The 21,532-nt window shown below is 40.8% G+C and overlaps 1 protein-coding gene across 5 annotated transcripts in view; it reads right to left on the reverse strand.

Moving 5' to 3' along the window:
- Positions 1 to 21,532, reverse strand: part of TFRC (transferrin receptor) — a 154,033-nt gene that overhangs the window by 15,064 nt on the left and 117,437 nt on the right. The window contains exons 1-7 of one of the 5 annotated variants that reach the window (XM_025285617.2): positions 14,719 to 14,834; positions 7,978 to 8,036; positions 7,253 to 7,463; positions 6,551 to 6,761; positions 5,103 to 5,252; positions 4,621 to 4,729; positions 2,005 to 2,118 (exon numbers count right to left, since the gene is read on the reverse strand). In XM_025285617.2, coding sequence (XP_025141402.1) covers positions 2,005 to 2,118; positions 4,621 to 4,729; positions 5,103 to 5,252; positions 6,551 to 6,761; positions 7,253 to 7,463; positions 7,978 to 8,013 — 831 coding nt within the window. In that variant the 5' untranslated portion in view covers positions 8,014 to 8,036; positions 14,719 to 14,834. The other 4 variants (XM_025285606.2, XM_044942910.1, XM_025285613.2 and 1 more) reach the window with 4 other exon arrangements.

Here is a 21,532-nt window from a genome sequence, read left to right on the forward strand (position 1 = left end):
GCACAATAAAGCTGAACTAACTCTTAAAGACTAGAGATCTCTTCAAGAAAATTAGAGATACCAAGGGAACATTTCATGCAAAGATGGGCTCAATAAAGGACAGAAATGGTATGGACCTAACAGAAGCAGAAGATATTAAGAAGAGATGGCAAGAATACACAGAAGAACTGTACAAAAAAGATCATCACGACCCAGATAATCACGATGGTGTGATCACTCACCTAGAGCCAGACATCCTGGAATGTTAAGTCAAGTGGGCCTTAGGAAGCATCACTACTAACAAAGCCAGTGGAGGTGATGGAATTGCAGTTGAGCTATTTCAAATCCTGAAAGATGATGCTGTGAAAGTGCTGCACTCAATATGTCAGCAAATTTGGAAAACTCAGCAGTGGCCACAGGACTGGAAGAGGTCAGTGTTCATTCCAATCCCAAAGAAAGGCAATGCCAAAGAATGCTCAAACTACCGCACAATTGCACTCATCTCACACGCTAGTAAAGTAATGCTCAAAATTCTCCAAGCCAGGCTTAAGCAATACGTGAACCGTGAACTTCCAGATGTTCAAGCTGGTTTTAGAAAAGGCAGAGGAACCAGAGATCAAATTGCCAACATCCGCTGGATCATGGGAAAAGGAAGAGAGTTCCAGAAGAAAATCTATTTCTGCTTTATTGACTATGCCAAAGCCTTTGACTGTGTGGATCACAATAGACTGTGGAAAATTCTGAAAGAGATGGGAATACCAGATCACCTGATCTGCCTCTTGAGAAATTTGTATGCAGGTCAGGAAACAACAGTTAGAACTGGACATGGAACAACAGACTGGTTCCAAATAGGAAAAGGAGTACGTCAAGGCTGTATATTGTCACCCTGCTTATTTAACTTCTATGCAGAGTACATCATGAGAAATGCTGGGCTGGAAGAAGCACAAGCTGGAATCAAGATTGCTGGGAGAAATATCAATAACCTCAGATATGCAGATGACACCACCCTTATGGCAGAAAGTGAAGAGGAACTAAAGAGCCTCTTGATGAAAGTGAAAGTGGAGAGTGAAAAAGTTGGCTTAAAGCTCAACATTCAGAAAACGAAGATCATGGCATCCGGTCCCACCACTTCATGGGAAATAGATGGGGAAACAGTGGAAACAGTGTCAGACTTTATTTTTCTGGGCTCCAAAATCACTGTAGATGGTGATTGCAGCCATGAAAGTAAAAGACGCTTACTCCTTGGAAGAAAAGTTATGACCAACCTAGACAACATATTGAAAAGCAGAGACATTACTTTGCCAACAAAGGTCCGTCTAGTCAAAGCTATGGTTTTTCCAGTGGTCATGTATGGATATGAGAGTTGGACTGTGAAGAAAGCTGAGCGCCAAAGAATTGATGCTTTTGAAATATGGTATTGGAGAAGACTCTTGAGAGTCCCTTGGACTACAAGGAGATCCAACCAGTCCATTCTAGAGAAGATCAGCCCTGGGATTTCTTTGGAGGGAATGATGCTGAAGCTGAAACTCCAGTACTTTGGCCACCTCATGTGAAGAGTTGACTCATTGGAAAGGACTCTGATGCTGGGAGGGATTGGGGGCAGGAGGAGAAGGGGACGACAGAGGATGAGATGGCTGGATGGCATCACTGACTCGATGGACGTGAGTCTGAGTGAACTCCAGGAGTTGGTGATGGACAGGGAGGCCTGGCGTGCTGCGATTCATGGGGTTGCAAAGAGTCGGACATGACTGAGCGACTGAACTGACTGAACTGAACTCTTAAACAGAATTCAAAATATAAATAATAAAAACCCTTCCAAGACAACCACTGTCTTTCCATTCTAAGCCCTTGTATAGGTGACTTTTAATTTTCCTTTTTATAAAAGTTATAATTATATACATTAATATATATATAGAGAGAGAATGTATGTGTGTGTGTGTGTGTATACACATAAACCTTGGTTTTATATATATATATAACTTGGTTACACAAACACAATTTAAATATTTAATAACTCATACTCACCTTTTCAGCAAAACTGATTTTTCCAGCTCTTACAATCACTAAAGATCCATTCACAGGCATATTTAAATCCTCAAAGTCTTGTTTAGTGCCAAAATTAGCATGGACCAGTTTGCCCTAGGATAAAGACATTAGATTCAATGAGCATTATGGTATTAGAACAATGACAGAGTCTGCTGAAAGCTGAGCGCAGAAAAATTGATGCTTTTGAACTGTGGTGTTGGAGAAGACTCTTGAGAGTCCCTTGGACTGCAAGGTGATCCAACCAGTCCATCCTAAAGGAGATCAGTCCTGGATGTTCTTTGGAAGGAATGATGCTGAAGCTGAAACTCCAATACTTTGGCCACCTGATGTGAAGAGCTGACTCATTTGAAAAGACCCTGATGCTGGGAGAGATTGAGGGCAGGAAGAGAAGGGGACGACAGAGGATGAGATGGTTGGATGGCATCACCGACTCAATGGCCATGGGTTTGGGTTAACTCCGGGATTTGGTGATGGACAGGGAGGCCTGGCATGCTGCGGTTCACGGGGTCGCAAAGAATCAGACACAACTGAGCGACTGAACTGAACTAAATAGTCGTATCTTTCATTATCTTACGATACCTTTCATTTAATTAACATTGACTATTTATGTTAATTTACATTGCTTCAGATATTTTGGGGAAAGAGAAAGGATAATAAAATATGCTTAAGCGAAGAGATATCTGTCATTAAAAACACTGTAGACTACTAGCCAAGGCAGAACCAATTATATAATGTTCCTACACTTGAACTGCAGATAACCAAGGACATAAGAATTAACTGAAAGCTGTGATAATAAATCCATCCAAAAGTTGTTTTAGAATAAACTAAACTTGCAGAGATCAACTTTTAGATGTTTATGTAAGTTGTCATCATAATGCTCCTAAACTATCCGAGTTCAGATGAATGGCTATAAACTGACATTAGCAACCAAATATCTAAACACAGATAGCATTCAGGTGAACCAATTCTCTCCACATTCTTTAACAGAACAACCTACTGAGAGAGTTAATTCTTAGGTTCATAAGGCGTCCAAGGCCCCCAAGGAGGAGAAAGGGGTCTCTTGAGCAGGAGAAAAGGACATTTTTTTCTACATTCCTTAGTCTTAGTCACAGAAAATGTTTTTCCCAGAGCTAATGATTACACGTTAGGGGACGACAGAGGATGAGACGGCTGGATGGCATCACTGACTCGATGGACGTGAGTCTGAGTGAACTCCAGGGGTTGGTGATGGACAGGGAGGCCTGGCGTGCTGTGATTCATGGGGTCGCAAAGAGTTGGACAGGACTGAGCAACTGAACTGAATGATTACACAACAAAGCTCGTCTTGCTCAAGGGTATATTTTTCCTTAAGCTCTGTATCTTGGTTATATTGTTACATTAAGACTTATGTTATGGGAATGGGTCTGGTAAGACCTTTCTATTGTTAGTTCTAACCTTGTTAATTTAAGATGTATGTTGTGGGAGTGGGTCTGGTAAACACATATAAGGCCTTGATACACTAGTGAGTGGGGGCGCTCTGTCGTCTTCTGATGTCTATGTCAGTAGCTTTGTCTGTCCCTTTTCACTGTCATAAAACTTCTGCCACACAAAAGGTTTTGAGTGATCAAGCCTGGTCCCTGGTCCCGAAGCTAAATCTTCAGAGATCACGAATCCAACATTGTTGACTGTAAACTATCACTACCTACCTCCAAAACACTGACTTGTGGGTAGCCAGTGAAAGTGATACAGCACAGGCAACCAGGAAGACAGAGAAGAACCATAAAACTTCATTTGGCTCAGAAGACAATCTTCAGATAAGACTCTGGCATATAAATATGTGGTTTTTAACCTAAAAAACCTAGATAGATCTAGCTAGCTATTTTTCAACTTCTATAGTAGTTTGGCCAAAGTTGCCTAAATTTTAAAAGATCAAGCATTTCAAGCATCAAACTAACATTAGACTCCAGCCAAGACGGTTATTTACATCTGCCTCCACATAAGGGTGAATCTGATACATGAATTCATTCAGTAAATCCTAGCATGTGTCAGGCACTGTCCGAGGCTCTGTGACATAGCAGAAAATGAAACTAACCCCTAGCCCTTTGTGTAGCTTACGTGCTAGTGTGGAAACAAGTGAATAATGTCAGGCTCTGTACTTACAGGGTAAGGAGAAGGGACTGGAGGAAGGCCATTTTTGATAAGATAATCAAAGAAGACTTCCCTAGGGAGGTAATACTGGAGAAGAGACTCCACTGCAATGGGAGGGAAGAAGCCATGCTGATATTTAAGGGAGGAGTGGGACAGACAAAGAGAAAGGCAATCTATAAAGGCCTTGCGGTGGGAGCATGTTTGAGTTAGAGTGTTTGAGGAACAGCAGGGAAGCGAGAGTGGCCACAGCAGAGTGAGTGAAGAGCAGAGCAGCAGAATTACTTAGGGCCTTGCCAACCAAGCTGAGGACTCAGGATTTTAACTGTGACATAGGAGGGATGAGAACAAAAATATCCCATGACCAGCTACATTTTACAAGTAAACTTATACTAAGAACAGGAAAAGACAATGAGTTTTTGAGCTATTCAACAGGGGAAAAAGTCTCATGCATGGCTTTGCCTTACTCACAGTAACGGTCGCAGCCTTACTATATGCCACGTAACCCTCAGGACTCTCCACTGAGTATGCCTGACTGCCATTACCGCTTGTACTCACTATAGACACCGAGTTTTGAGAACTGTGGGGGGAAAAAAAAAAGGTTAAGGGAAAATGAAGTGAAGGTATCTTTGAGAAAAAAATTAAATGGATTTAATACATTTAGCATTTGACACACATTATTTATTTTGAAGGTCTTTGCTATAATTAGGGCTTCCCTGGTGGCTCAGATGGTAAAGAGTCCACCTGGAATGCAGGAACCCAGGTTCAATCCCTAGGTCGGGAAGATCCTATCAGGCAAGATGTGAAGTTACCCATTCCAGTAATCTTGCCTGGAGAATTCCATGGACAGAGGAACCCGGTGGGCTACAATCCATAGGGTCACAAAGAGACAATAATTAGCACACCTGAGAATAGCTAATTCTATAAAATGAGGTTACCATCTTTCAACATACCTGCCTTTGACCTGAATCTTAATAAAATGTTCATCATGCCAGACTTTGCTGAGTTTATAGTCCTGTAATTGATTTTCAATGAAAAAAGCCAAACTGGTATCTTTTTCAGATCCAGCCTCACGTGGGACATAAGAATTTTCATTCAGCATCCTGGAGGGGAAAAAACTCACTGTTAAATGAACTAAAGTTTAACTTAAACACTGAACTCAAATATCAAGCAAGTTGTCTTAAAAGCATAACTCAATAAAATAACTGTGACCCAAAATTCTGGATTAACCAGAAAGAGACAAGCTTAGAAGAAAAAAAAAAAGCATCTATATTTGAAGGAATTAAACCTCTTTATCTACTGTAAAGCCTCATCCCTATATATCTGCTTAGGGTAATTTTAGGGGAAAAGAGTAGTTTCCATAAGATCTGCTCTAAGCGAAATGAAAGACAGTGTTACTGTTGGTGAATTCAAGACATACAGCTTCAATTTCACTTCTTGAAGCATTCTGAATATCCCAGAAGCAAAACCCCTCTTCGTTTTGATATCTCATGACTCTTTGTAAATATACACATCACATGAGTTATATAATCTTTTTTGAGACTATAGCCTCACCCTCACTTTATCCATAATGCCTAGTGTACAGTACACACAAAAATATTCACCAGAAGAAGTAAAAATGCCAAGATTTCTCATTTAAGACCAAAAGAATTATTGTCCCATTGAAACTATTCGGGGTTAACAAAAGGTAAAAGATGAGCACCCCTTGCTTACTGCAACTAAACAAAGCCCATGCATGCAGCAATGAAGACCCAGTGCAGCCAAAAAAAGAAAAGTCTAAAGATAGAAACCTGAAGGACACTTCTTAGGGTATGGGTTGAGTAAGAACCAGAAGAAATCAAGAAATACTTGAGACTTGGGCTGTCGGTTAGTCCTGAGCTAGAGGATGAAAAAAGCTGCTGATTCCTTTATGGATAGTAGCAGGGCTCGGCATGACTTACAGGGGGATGAGATGGAAAATCAGAGAAGAACAAAGTCTGACAGCAAGCAACAGGCTACAAAGAACCATATGACAAAAAAACCAAAAGCCTATGAATTTTCTTTAAAAAAAAAAAAAAAAAAAAAAAAAAAAGAGGGGTGGGGAGAGAATCTGCCTGCAATGCGGGAGACCCGAGTTCGATCCCTGAGTTGGAAAGATCCCCTGGAGAAGGGAATGGCTACCCACTCTAGTATTCTTGCCTCAAGAATTCCACAGACAGAGAAGCCTGGTGGGCTACAATCCGTGAGGTCGCAAAGAGTGGACATGACTGAGCAACTGACACTTTCACTACCCTTTAACTGAAAATGTCTCGCCTATTCTAAACAGCTTTTCCTCTAGACTATCACCCTTGTTTTATTCCATTGCACCTAATAGTATTTGCTTAGGCACTGAGGTTGAACTTGTGAAGCAGCTCAGGCTTACTTGATGGCCCTGGCAAAGTCTACGGCATCCAGTTTTTCTGACAACACTGATTTGAGGTCTGCCCAGAATATGCGAGGTACTCCAGGGAGTTGCTCTTCTGATTCGAAAGTTTCTGTCTCCTCTGGGCACGAAGGCTGTGTTCCTTCCTGTTTCCCACAATCACCTTGTGGTTCCACACGTTTACAATAGCCCAAGTAGCCAATCATAAATCCTAAGGATAAAAAGTTTCAGAGCTGAATTCAAAGAATTTCATTTATACTCCGTTCCTGCAAGAATTGTTAATATTTTCAAATGCTGGCATTAATTAAACTGTAAGGCATCTGAAAGTAAATAACACGCCTCAGCTTTGTCTATTTTAAACCATTCAATCTCTTATATAATAATTTCATTTTAAACAGTTAGCTTTTCAAAGCAAAGGTAACTTTTCTTCCCAGAAGCCTTCTGTGAATCCTCAGGTCCAGCATCTATGCTACAAATATCCTGTGCAAATTTCTAGTGTAACATTTGCACATTACACTGAAATGATCCCTGTGTTGCTCTTCTCCCACCAGGCTAACCTCAAAGGCAGGTGTAAAATCTTAGGCATCACTGTATTCCTAGTATCTTGCACAACGCACTACATAAATGTTTGCTGAGCTGGATGAACAAACTTCCTAGAGTTGACAACAAGGAATTTTTAAAGTTTTGAATGGCTGTTCTTACCAATCAAGAAAAAGATGATTACAGCAATGATCCCATAGCAGATGTATCCATTTAACCTTTTCGGTTTTGCGATACTGGTTTGGTTACCCCTCATGTTACTGTCAACATTTTCTTCTTCATCTGCAGCTAATTTCATCTCCACATGACTGTTATCACCATCTACTTGCCGAGCCAGACTAAACCTGGTATATGACAATGGTTCTCCACCAAACTGAGATTAAAAAAAAAAAAGAAAGCATTATGAAGAAGAAAGGGAACTGGGACATTTAAAGGAAGCTTGATCAGGTGCTATTGGGCTATTACTATGACTTGCTGTACATTCTCAAGGAAAATCTTTTCAAGATAGCACACTTCCTTGTGCCCAGTTCTGTCAATAGCAGAAGAGGGCTGGTTCATACACTGGCCTTCATCTCATTCAGCCTTTTCATTCAGTTTCTGTTATGTCTACTGAAAGACATTTTGACCAGTGGTTTCTTTAGTTTATCTGAACTACCTGACTATCTCTTCACTATGCCCTGAAACTTCTTATATGATTTTCCATAATTAACTCTACTCAAGACTGAATATAACCTTCCTTTGTGAGATCTATTACACCTCAAGACAAACATAAATGAGTAACTGATGATAGCTTTGGGTATTTTTTCTTGCTTATTGGGTGAAAAGCATCCTCATATGCTTCAGACTCTTGCAAACTGGTGACAGAGAAATACATCTTAAAATCATACCAAGTTAGAGAATGCTGATCTGGCTTGATCCATCATTCTGAGCTGCCACACAGAAGAGCCTAGACACAAAACAGAGAATTAGCATAATGAAATATCTAAGAGTCAGATGCGACTTCACTTTCACGCACTGGAGAAGGAAATGGCAACCCACTCCGGTGTTCTTGCCTGCAGAATCCCAGGGATGGCAGAGCCTGGTGGCTGCTGTCTATGGGGTTGCACAGAGTCGGATATGACTGAAGCAACACAGCAGCAGCAGCAGCCGCAACACAGATACCACTGTATTAGACTAGTGAGGACTTTCCATTAAGTATTATATATCGTTTACTTTTAAATATATTATCACCTTTCTAGAAAGGATCTTTAACCAAGATAGTTTAACATGACAACTAAATTTAGGGTGATCCTTGACTAGCTACTGAATTGAGGGGGGGATGAGGTGGGTTGAGGACAACCTGAAGGATATTATTGGGAGAAGTAAGAAATTTGAATACAGACTATATCCTAGACAACAGTATTGTACCAATATTAGATTCAGAATTGTAATATGGTACTGCATTTTTTGGAGGACTATGTCCTTGTTAGGAGATTAATGCCAATGATTTTAAGCATGAAGTATCGTGATGTCTGTCACTTACTTTCAAATAGTTCACTTTAACTGAATTTACTAGACAAAGAAAAGGGACAAATACAAAAGACAATAGACTGGCACCTGAAAAAAAAAAAAAAAAAAAAAACCTAACAAGAGTAAAATTAAGCCAAAGACTGGTTATGCTACACAAATCGGTAATAATCATGCCAATAGAAAAGGACAGAAAACCCGATCTTTCTGATTAAATGAACAATTTCTAACAAATGATTTGATAGATCTTTGATGTAAAAAGAATAGATAAAAGAAAAGCACAGAGTATGCTATTTTACAGATGAAAAGGCCAATTATTTGAGACCTTAAGTGACTTGTTCAAGGTTGAAAACTGATCACCTAAAAATGAGGTCCAACAGCTTTCTATAAAACTGGTTTTACAGAGAGCATGTTCTCATCTCCAGAAATTTAAGAAATTACTTTTAACTTTTTTCAAAGCAAACTATGCCTCTGTAACCAAGAGTCTTAAAAGTTAAAGCACAGGTATTAAATGAAATCTAGATTTTTCTAATTAATTTGGTTTGAGTGCATCTAGATGCTTGAAAGTATGTTGAGATGTATAAAAAGACATTTATTTCACACTATTTTAAAGCTTTTCCTCTAAAAGTATACTCATAGCACATTTAACACCCACACAGCAAAAAGCAAGATGTGATATATATGTAGATTGTAAAACAAAGAAACTATACAAACTGGCATTAGAAAAGTCTCCTATCAAACTCTATTAACAAAAAAAAAATTTTAATCCTCAAGCTTTAAAGACCAGAGCCAACAAGCAAAAGTTCATACTCTTAGAAGCACAATCTCACCCCATCTGGTACAAAAAGCTTATCACTATCAAGGCACTCAACTGTATAAACCCAATCACTAGAGCCAGAACTGGAAAGCCCCACCCTGAACCAATTTTAATCACCCTTTTCTAGGAAAAAACAGCTTACCAGCTTAATATTCATCTGACTCAGCCACTCCTCAAGGTTTCTAGTTTTAAATGAATTTTAAGACTAAAGTGACAACACATTCAAATAAGTGATCTACATAAAAGGTATAAATAAACAATGAGGAGATTGAGTGCAAGTCTAAAGAAACAGATATTAATAGCACATGTCATGATTTTGCATAGTTAAAATATATTTTTTACTGAGCAAACAGATACACTATTTCTATTTCAATCCCCAGACACAAAATTAAGACTGTAACATAAAAGAAATCAAGTCAGGAGGAAAAAAAGTGTGACCTAGGTAATTCTCATTTTTTTAATTAACTTATTTTTTATTGAAGGATAATTGCTGTACAGAATTTTGCTGTTTTCTGTCAAACCTCAACATGAATCAGCCATAGGTATACATATACCCTCTCCCTTTTGAAACTCCCTCCCATCTCCCTCCCCATCCCACCCCTCTAGGTTGATACAGAGTCCCTGTTTGAGTTTCCTGAGCCATACAGCAAATTCCAGTTGCCTATCTATTTTACATATGGTAATGTAAGTTTCCATGGTACTCTTTCCATACATCTCACCCTCTCCTCCCCTCTCCCCATGTCCGTAAGTCTGTTCTCTGTCTGTTTCTCCATCGTTGCCCTGTAAATAAATTCTTCAGTACCATTCTTCTAGATTCCATATATATGTGTTAGAATATGATATTTATCTTTCTCTTTCTGATTCACTTCACTCTATATAATAGGTTCTAGGTTCATCCACCTCATTAGAACTGACTCAAATGCATTCCTTTTTATGGCTGAGTAATATTCCATCATGTGTGTGTACTACAACTTCTTTATCCATTCATCTGTCCACGGACCTCTAGGTTGCTTCTATGTTCTAGCTACTATAAATAGTGCTGCAATGAACAATGGGACACTTGTGTCTTTTTCAATTTTAGGAGTGGAACTGCTGGGTCACATGGTGGTTTTATTGCTAATTTTTTAAGGAATATCCATACTGTCTTCCATAGTGGCTGTATCAATTTACATTCTCACCAACAGTGCAAGAGTGTTCCCTTTTCTCCACACCCTCGGTAATTCTCATTTTAACTCCATCATTTAAGCCCACATCTGTGAAGAACACAATTCTATTCAAATTTTCATTCTATCTAAAATGATATCCACAAAGGCTCTTCCTAAAGTTTTACCCATAACAAAATTGAGTCATTCTTTCAAAATAATTTCACCCATTAGTAAAGCTTTCTATTTAAAAGAATGCTTGATGTTTTTTCTAACTGAAATGTGCTCTAAAAGCATGGGAGAAAAACTTTTCATACCAACCTATAAACAAGTAGTTCACAAGACTAAATACATAAGCCAAACAACTCTTGCTTAGCTTATTTCAAGATGTCACCGTCAGTGCTAACAATCTATTACAAAAGACAACCCAAAATCACCTTGATTTTCATTTATATTAGCTTCTTGTGTATCCTTGGTGTTCTCAATGATAACTGGGAAAAATATTCAGTTTCTCACACTAATGAAAATTCAGGTAAGCAAAATCAGAGCCCCACATGTTTTGAACATGAAATGGAAGGAAGAAATGTTTTAAACTGAGCCATGGGATGGAAGACAGAAGGCAGGCAAAGGTAATAGCTAGACAACAGTCCCAAGCTTCTTTCAAATTCAAATCATCTTATTCCTCCTTTCTTGATATATGGCATTAATTTTCTATTTAATTTTTTTAAATGGTAATTATCTTGAGGTCTTATGCTACTCTGGGATGTCTTAAAAATCATAGGTCTGTACAAAATATATATAGCTAATGAGATTAGGTACCAAAATACACTTTCACCTACATAGAAAACATATTCAAAGCCACTACTCCACTTTACCTGAAATAAAAATAAGACACGTTTTTTTAATACCAACAACCCCATTTCAATTTAGAAAACAAGCCACAGTTTCAAGTCCTTGGAGCTCACATAAATGAAGTTTCTCTGCTTCTCTGTTCTAGAGACCTTCACCACCTAATAACTTCACTGCCCTCTACCTTCTCCAGAATGAGACAAAATCCAGCCCCCACCTGTACCCACTAACATTCTTCATCTGTTCTTAAAGTCCTACCCATTTCTTCCCGGATCAGCTCAAGGGCCATCTCTATGAAGCCTTCTCTGACTGATTTCTCTATCCCACAAAATTTGATGTGGAATTATGTGGTAATCAACAAAGTAAAGATAACTTAATTTTTTAACAGTACCAGGGCATGCTAAATGTACATGAGGTTTGCATTTCATATACTTTGGAAATTATATGAAAAGGAGTATAATGAAAACCTTGGATGTGGAATCTTCCCATCCTTGCTACTACTTTTGGTTTATCCTGAAATCACTGGGCAAAGCTTGGGTAGGTAAGAAATTTTTAAAAGTAGAAAAACCTTAACCTTTACCTGGCAGAGCTCCAAGATGTCAAGTAATTGGTTATAGAAACCCATTTTGTAAACAGTTTCCCAAGACACTTATGCATTTGCAGGTGAAAATGAAAAGATTACAGGAACTTACAAAACTGCATGGCCCTTAGAACACATAGCTTGTGTATACCCAGAATGATTTATAAAGAGACGGCTGGTCAAGGTTTTTACTAGCTTTAAGAGTCTAACTTTATGAGCCTAAAATGAAAAAGTAGTGGAAGGAATCAAAGAAAACAAAGCAAAATGTTCATTCTTATTTAGCTTTCTGAGAAAATGATTGCTCAAGGTGAAGGTCAGGACCACTTGAAGTCCCTGCAGTCTATCTGTGCAGTGGTCATCTGAGAGAGCAGACAGAAGGGGCACACACAAGAGTTCTAAAAGACCTCAGAGAGTCATTTTAAAGAGCTTTCAATTGTTGTCTGATTCAAGGTGAACTGGGAGCTTTCTTCATTACAAATAGCTACGTAATCAAAGGCAAGTAAATACCACTCCTTAGGGCAGAGTTAGCTGAGTTGTTCGCTATCCAACAGTCTTCCGCACAGGCTAGGTTCACCACCACCATTACTTAACAAGAACATTCCATCAAAGACAAGTTGAAGGGTACTATGCTACATATAGACTTTTGGAAAACATTTCATATCAATGACAGTTGTTAATTCTGGATTTTGTGTAACATATTGAGTCTATTACAGTCCCAAATTGAGAAAAACAACAACAAAAACAGTCAATCCTAAAGGAAGTCAATCCTGAACGTTCATTGGAAAGACTGACGCTGAAGCTTCAATACTTTGGCCACCCAATGCGAAGAGCCAACTTGGAAGACCCTGATGCTGGGAAAGTCTGAGGGCAGGAGAAGGGGGTGACAGAGGATGAGATGGTTGGGTGGCATCACCGACTCAATGGACATGGGTTTACGTAAACTCCAGGAGATGGTGAAGGAAGGACAGGGAAGCCTGGGGTCCTGCAGTCCATGGAGTGGCAAAGAGTCAGACATGACTTAGCAACTGTCTGAACAACAATAATCCAAAACTGAGGGAAAAAACCAAAGCAAAACAAAAAACCTCACAGGACCAGTCAGTACTTTAGAGAGCCTAACCTTAATTTTCAAAGCAGAAAAATCAGGGAGGGAATTCCCTGGCAGTCCAGTGGTTATCTGGACTTCCACCGCAAGGGGCACAGGTTTCAGCCCTGGCCTGGGGAACTAAGATCCCATTAAAAATAAAACAAAACAGAAAACCACTTCTGGAAATCACCTTAAATGTCTTGGTCAATAAGGTCAAATTCCCCAGCTCAGGGACAATGGAATCAGCATCTAGTATTCCAAACTCCTATCTAAGCCTCGAATAAAGGTTATCAGGTGTCCAAATACTTCTGTAACAGGATAACTATCTCATCGTTCAACCTTCTTACCAGAAAAAGCACTAGCAATCAATTTCCTTGGCATACCCCGTCACCACAATCTGGCCTATGGCAAAATGTTAACCTGGGTCAAGTCACAACTGGCCCACCCGCCCCATTACTAGCCTACAAAGCTGTCCACTACCAACAGTGATACAATGGGCTTCTAAGGCGTTTTATATCGTCAAGCACAGCCCTTTGATACCACATCGCTAATTTCCTGAAGGCAAAAGCAGATTCCAATCCAAATAGCTTTTACTTGGCCCCTAGACCATAGCTTTCACAAAGTAGAAGTCTTATTCCTAAGGTCTCCCATCTGTTAGTGAGAAGAGCCTAGCAATCCGAATACTCGTAAATATGAACACCTGCGGGATTCAGTAGGCTTAGAAAAACTGAGAACCCACACACAAGGCCAACAGGCAGCGCCGAAAGATCAGGTTGTACTAGAGTTCAAATATACAGCTTACAGAAACCCTTGTCTACATGCCCAGGACACAGTCGTAATGCAGTCGAGGACAGCTTTGTCCCTTTCAACAATGAGACCACGGCCCCGGCGGGCCCCGAGGAATCCAAGGGCTACGAGCTCAAGGTCATCCACGCACCCCGACAGCCGTTCCCTGGGAATACTTCCTGAAAGGGCCACGTGCTTCCCGCAGAGTGGCTCAGCGCTGCGGCAGCGTGGCTGACGCCTCGCTCCCGGGCCTGCAGCCTACGGCTGTCCCAAGAGTGCCTGCATCTTCTCAGGGCGAGCTAATGAGGACAAGGGATCCGGGTGACCTGGGAAGCCGGGAGCAAAATAGCAGGGCGTAGAACGACAGTGGAACACCCCTCATCTCGCCCTCAGGACCCTAACAGAACCTATTCGCAGGATTGGGGGCCGAGGGGCGGAGGGCACCGGTAAGGGAAAGGTCGGGCAGCCCGTCCCGCAGCGCCGCTGCACCCCGCTTGCACCTGCAGCCTGGCTCCGCTCCCCGCCACAGCCCCTTTCCCGCCGCCACGCGGGCTACGTTCCCGCCCTCCAACCCGGAGGCGCTGCAGCCTCCCGGCGCCCCGCGCGGCTACCCAGGCTGCTGGACCGCACCGAGGAGGGTCGCACCCAAGCCCGCTCCGAGCAGCCCCCCGCAAGCTGAGGGGAGGGTAGGCGAGTCGGCGGGATTCTAGCAGCCGCGTGTCACTCACAGAAGCGCCTCCCCGTCCGCTGCTTCCCGGCCCGCCACCAGTCTTTGCCGACACTCTCTGGTGGGATAACCACCCCCAACCTGCAGTTTATAGTTTGGTCCCGCCCTCTCCTTGCGTCACTTCCTATATCACGTACACCTTCAGAGGCGCTCGGGAAAAAGACAGCCTGGGGCTAGGAGTGGGCAGGCAGTCGGATGGGGTCCCTCTGCTGGAGCGCGGGACCGAGGTCGGAGGGAAAAGGCGCGAGACTGCAAGTGCAGGAGGGGTTGGGCGAGTGGTGTACTAACTTCCTCCTCGCGTCCTCAGTGGCGCGCAGCCGCAGCCCTGCCTCCCGGAGCCCTCCGTCTAACCTTGACCGATCTTCTGGCTGTACAGTGCAAGGTCAAATGGTGTTAGCGTTTACTCCTAAATGCTGGATACTTAAACTGAAATATTTATTTTAAAGTGTCTGTCGTTGATGGAATAATAAGTAGGCACTAAAGACATGTTGTGAATATATGTTTTGCAGCTTCAGAAATAGGATAAGCAAAGCAGAATTAAAAGCAAAATGTAATTGTATAGCACAGGGAACTATATTCAATATCTTGTAATAATATTTAATGGAAAAGAATCGAAAAATAGAGATATGTATTTGTATAACCAAATCACTTCGCTGTACATCTGAAACTCACACAATATTGTAAAGCAACTATAATTTTTTTTAAAGGGAAAAGGCAAATTTGTATTTCGGATGTATAAAACTCGCCCATGAATCACTAAGACTGGCATAGAACTTTGCAGAATATTTTAATGCATGAGGGAATGGAAGAGAAAATAGAAACAAGCGATTTATTAGGGTGATAGAATTGTAGAACTTTGATGTTCCTTGCCATTGTTGTTATTATAGGATTGTGCAATGCGTAATAAATAAATAAAATGGACTGTTATCGCTTTCTAAACTCTGCTAGCAAACATTCTCACAGTTTCCCTCCCTTTGGTCGGTAATATACAGTGAGCGAGATTAGACACGTTTACAAATAGCCCCTAAGCGAGAATAGTCTTGGGCCATAAAAAGGGTTACAAATAAAGCGCTCTCCAGGTCAGAGCCTAGAGGGAGACAACAACAGTCCTCTGAAATGCAAATCTCTTTCCCGGCCTTGAGATTCTGCTCTTCCCCTTACTACCCGCAGGGATGTCTGTCCACCGCCCTTCTCTATACTCCGGTTACCTAAAGTCTCTCGCTAAGGAGCAGTATTTTAAAATCTCGTATGTAGTAATATCGCTGCACCTTAGTGGATCTACACAGAAAAAAGCAGGGACAGATTCGTTTTGATGGGGCCAACTTGAAATTCTGACGGCAGGTCGACTGAGTCCCTTCTCCTTCCCAGGCTGGTGGGACTTTAAAAGAAAAGAAACAATGCTGATATCCAGGTGAAAATCTTATAACCACGTGGAGAAAATTTAATTAGGAGATTGCAAGTCAGGATATAATCTATAAAAATCCAAATTTAAATGTTTACATTGACTAGAATGAAACCATAAAGAAGACACTAAAGAGCATGTCAATTATATTTTATTTTCATGCTTTTATTAGTAACAAGGGATACAATGCAATTACATTCCTTTCACTATCCCTTTCTCCCTAGAAGCTCTGCGGGATCTCCCTCCTCTGTAATTTCAAGTAGATCAAAATTAATTTGTCATGCTTTGTTGTGGAACCTATACGGAGAGGCAACTCTGCTTTGTCTGATATTCCATACATATGTTCAAAGATTTTACGTTTTTAAATCAGAGTTTCGTTGTTGCCATTATTGCATAGCATTAGCTCCCACTTCTGGAGACCAATAACTTGGATGTTTGCAATGAAATAAATTTTTGGCAACTTTATTTAAACTATTCATCATAACTGAAATGGATATTATTCAATTTCCAACCTTCCACGGACTTGCATAAGACTTACCTAAAATCCATGCAGTTCTTCCAAAAGGCACACAAAAATTGTTTTAAAATCATGTATACTAGAAGTTTGCATAAGGGAAATTGGAGACTAGAGAGGGGTGTACAATGTGCTTAAATAATAAACAAGCAAGTAAATAAAAGCCCTGGAGATCTGGGGAAAGAGCACAAAAACTGAAGTTAAGCAACTGGAGTTCTCAACTTTCTTGAGCCTGGGTTATATCAGCTCTTAAATGAGAATAAAAAATACTTGCTTCACAGATTTTCTGTGTGTTTAAATGAGATAAGGCAGGTGCAGTCGCCTAAAACCACAGTCTACTCTGGCACAGAGAAGATGCCTGGTTGAGTCTGTCTGGGTGGAATAGAGCGGGATCAGGCAGGAAAAGTAACATGGAAGATGTCTTCAGGCCAGACTTAGACTGATGAGGAGACCGGCTTCCTGTGGTGTGTATTAAAAATCCTACTCTATGTAAATACCTCAGGGAAACCAGTGGTGGAAGAGAGTTACAGGAATCATTAGCTGCAAAATTCTCCCTCCCTCCCTTTTCTTCACCTTGAGATGAAAGCAGGAATCTTCCTATTTTCAGTGAGAGAGGAATAACAGGAAAAAGTAAAGCAGAGAAGTCACTGATGAAGTGAAAAGGGCCCCAGCCTCAAAGTTACCAACTAATCCACAGCTGTCCCAACTGTGCTGCAGAACGATGGGTTTAATGGCACTCTATGCCTCAGTTTTCCCATTGGCCACATAGAGATAACATGCTTTTATTTCCTTCACCAGGAGAATAACTTTTTCCCCCGTAAAAAGTAGGAAAGCTCCTTTAACTACACAGTTATACAAATACAAGGTGCTGCTAGTTCAGAGCCCAAGCCAAATGAGTAAATGTGGCCTGGAAACTGAAAAGTTCTAAGCAACTAGCAATGAGGCTATTTGTCCAGAAATGGAAAGTTGTCTTTGATAGCTTCTGGTGAATAGTGTCAGATTCTTGATCTCTGAAGAAGCAGATTTAGCTTTGGGACCAGGGACCAGGCTTGATCACTCAAGAGCTTTTGTGTAGCAGTTTTATAAAAGTATGAAAAGGGACTGAGAAAGCTTCCGACATAGACATAGGGAGACGGAGAGTGCCCCCTTTGCTAGTCTTAGCAAGGGAATTAAATACTTTTTCATTAGTTACTACAATAAATCAAAAGAATATCTCAAGGTTGTAAAAATTTTACCAGACCCACTCCCACAGTTTATAAGACTCACTCCCACAATCTATCAAAAAAGCTGAGTGCCAAAGAAGTGATGCTTTTGAACTGTGGTGTTGGAGAAGACTCTTGAGAGTCCTTTGGACTGCAAGGAGATCCAACCTGTCCATCCTAAAGGAAATCAGTCCTGAATATTCATTGGAAGGACTGATGCTGAAGCTGAAACTCCAATACTTTGGCCACCTGATAGAAAGAACTGACTCACTGGAAAAGACCCTGATGCTGGGAAAGATTGAAGGCAGGAGGAGAAGAGGACAACAGAGGATGAGATGGTTGGATGGCATCACTGACTCAATGGACATGAGTTTGAGTAAACTCCAGGAATTGGTGATGGACAGGGAGGCCTGGCGTGCTGCAGTCCATGGGGTCACAAAGAGTCTGACACGGCTGAGCGATTGAACTGAACTCCCACAATTTACATTTTAAGATGACAGGATTATAGTTAACAATAGAAAGATCTTACCAGACCCACTCCCATAATATACATTCTAAGATACCAGGATTAGTCAGAAGGTTTTCAGGAAGGAGAAACAAGCAAGATACATTGTTGTTATATAATCCTTACTAAGGAATGTAGGGGGGGAAGTTTGTCCTTTCCTTCTCTTTGAGAATTCCAGACCCCTATCTCCTCTTCCAGAGCCCCAGACCCCTTTCTCCTCCTCAGGGACCCCAGACTTCTTATCAACCTGCCTAGGAATTGACTCTCTCATCTTCAGTGGCACTTGACTGCCCTGATTCCAGTAAAAATGACTCCGTTATTGATAATGGCTAAGAGGAAAAGGTAATCAATTACCATTTATTGCATTTATACAATAATGCTCATTGAGTAGTATTGTGGGCTTCTATGGTAGCTCAGATGGTAAAGAATCTGCCTGCAATGTGGGAGACCTGGGTTCAATCCTTGGGTTGGGAAGATCCCCTGGAGGAGGGCATGGCAACCCACTCCTCTATTCTTGCCTGGAGAATCCCCATGGACAGAGGAGCCTGGAGGGCTACAGCCCATGGGCTCACAAAGAGTGGGACATGACTGAGTGACTAAGCACAGCATAGAACAGCATTGTGTGTCCAGCAAAGATATGAAAGGAATCTGTACCCCTGAAAATGCAAACAACGTGGCTGGGGAAATAGAATTTATACTTAAAGAACAAATAATAAGGATCCAAATATGAAATACAAGCAAAAATAAGTGAATCAAGGTCTGCGACAGCCAACTGCCCAGATCTGAAAAGGAAAGTAAGATTTTAGTGTGTTTATTAAGGCACACTGTACTTCTCTACTCTAAATCTTGTTCCAAATTATACTCCTATTCGTGCTCAGTCATGTCTAGCTCTTTGTGACCCCACGGACTCCTCTGTCTGTGGGATTTTCCAGGCAAGAATACTGGAGTGGGTTGCCATACCCTCCTCCAGGGGATCTTCCCAACCCAGGGATCGAACCTGAGTCTCCTATGGCTCCTGCACTGGCAGGCGGATTCTTTGCCACTGAGCCACCTGGGAAGCCCATGTATGCTTATTTATTAATACATTCTAGTTAGCTACCTGTTTTTTAATAATCTATTTTGTAATGTAAAAGTACAATTGAATATAAACACTCTCATCTCTAACTCAGGCACAAGTACAAGAGGGAACTTTTGATACTTGCCCCACAACATCAAAATCAAACCATACACCCCTTCCAGGGGATAGAGATCAAGAACCTGGAGGAAAAACCAAGGAGGATGGGAGAGAGGGACAGCACTATAAATCCAAGCCTCTAAGATGATGCAGGTTGGGGGTGGGAGGTTTTTAGTTTTTAGACAAAGGCAATTAGTGCTTTTTCCCTTACCTTGTAAGACGTGAATTTGTTTATATTATGTATATTTTATCACAATTTATAAAATACATTAATCTGTCAACTCAGAAACTGAGGATTCAAAATCATTTGCCTTTTCTGGGGTCCTCTCTGTGGCCCAGATGTTAAATGAGTTCTCTGACATTGGCATTTCTCAAACATTTTTGACTGCGTCCATGGCTCCATGGTAAAATGTTCACTTGACTGAACAATCCAGTATCAGCTGAGCTCAGTTCAGTCACTCAGTAGTGTCTGACTCTTTGCGACCCCATGGACTGCATCCAGTATATATGTGTATATATGTATATATGTGTATATATATCCAGTATATATGTGTATATATGTATTTTTGTGTATATATTCACATGAAACAAGTAAACGTTTCATTAAATAATACCCTTGCTGTGTGCAAAGCAGTCTGGAATTTTCTATTTAATTTTTTTAAATGCTGATTTCAACCTATTAAATTAATTTCTCAGGGGGCTATGACCTGTGTTTGAAAACCATAGTCCTAATCCATCTCCTTTCTCAAAGCATAAATCTTTCTAGTGAACAGGAGAAACAACTTGCTCAAAGTTAAACATCAACTTGAAAGGATTCTCCCTGTTACTTTGCCCAATGTTTCAACTTTCTACCATCCTGCACTTGAGCAAATATTGATTGAGGTTTTTTGAGTGGGAAGTACTGTTAGAGAACACAGATCAAGTCTTTTCCAATGCTTTCCAACACAGTTTGGTCAATGATGCAGAGCTCTGCTGGACACACAGTATAGGTCCTCCCAGTTACCTCTACAGATGCCACTCCAACCTACATTGGCTCTGACCACAGCTCCTATTTGACAACCTGTATCCACTTTCTTTACTTTGGAATCCTAAGCTCAGGGCAATCACCTTAGACTAGAATCATAAAATAAAAATGTGGAGTTCTGCACACTGGAACAGGATTGTCCCAGAGAATAAAGGAGGATTGTCAACTAATATATTTGAGGGTTGATATTTTCCACTTTATTTTTCATTTTTTCCCCTTTAAAATGTACTTGAAAACCTTCAGTTTCCTGTCCTAATACTCCTGACTAAATTATTCTGTGCTAAGAGGAAGCTCACGTGAGAGAGCATGGAGCAGGAGCAATCCAGATTAATATGGTGGAATTTGCCCCTACTTTATAGCAAGTGGTAAAAATTATTCAGGGTGGGAAAGCAGAATACATAATTAATTTTAAAATTAATTAGAGGACTATTTATGCCAATGAATACAGTGCTCAAAGTCGGAGTTTTGAGCAGGATATAAGGTCCTATTGAGCCCTTCTAGTTTCATAACAGAATTTCAAATCTGGAAGGAACTTTAACTCATGTACCATACACAGCCTATAACAGATGTCCACTAAACATATGAAGATTTCATCTAACAAAATTTCTCTACTTCACCCCATCAAGTGGTTGTGTAGCTTCTACTCAACCGTTCTAATGAGAGCAAATTTATCACTTCCAAAACCTTGATAGGTTTGGGACAGCCTTGGGAAGTTCAGACTGTTAGAAAGTTTTTACCTAGTTAATTCCCTAGTGGTCCAGTGGTTAGGACTCAGCTTTCACTGCCAACTGGGTTTAATCCCTGGTCAGGGAAGACCCTGCAAGCCATGCAGTGTGGCCAAAAAAAAAAATAAGTTTTCACTCATATTATACTGAATTCTCTTTCCCTTCTACTTTTGATAAATTGGTTATTGTTTGAAGACTGCTCTTATGTCCATAGCTATCATCTTTCCTTCAGGTGAAATATCCTGATCCCTTCTAAGGGCCACCATAGGACATGATTCTACGTTTCCCCACTCACTCGTCAGTATTAGAAGCATGGTTTGACCAATCCACATGGTCAAACAGAAGAATGGAGCGGGACTACCATTCCTCTGTTCCAGGCCTTTACAGATGCCTTCTGCCAGCCAC

The sequence above is a fragment of the Bubalus bubalis genome, chromosome 1 (genome assembly GCF_019923935.1).
Source record: "Bubalus bubalis isolate 160015118507 breed Murrah chromosome 1, NDDB_SH_1, whole genome shotgun sequence".
Lineage (NCBI taxonomy): Eukaryota > Metazoa > Chordata > Mammalia > Artiodactyla > Bovidae > Bubalus > Bubalus bubalis.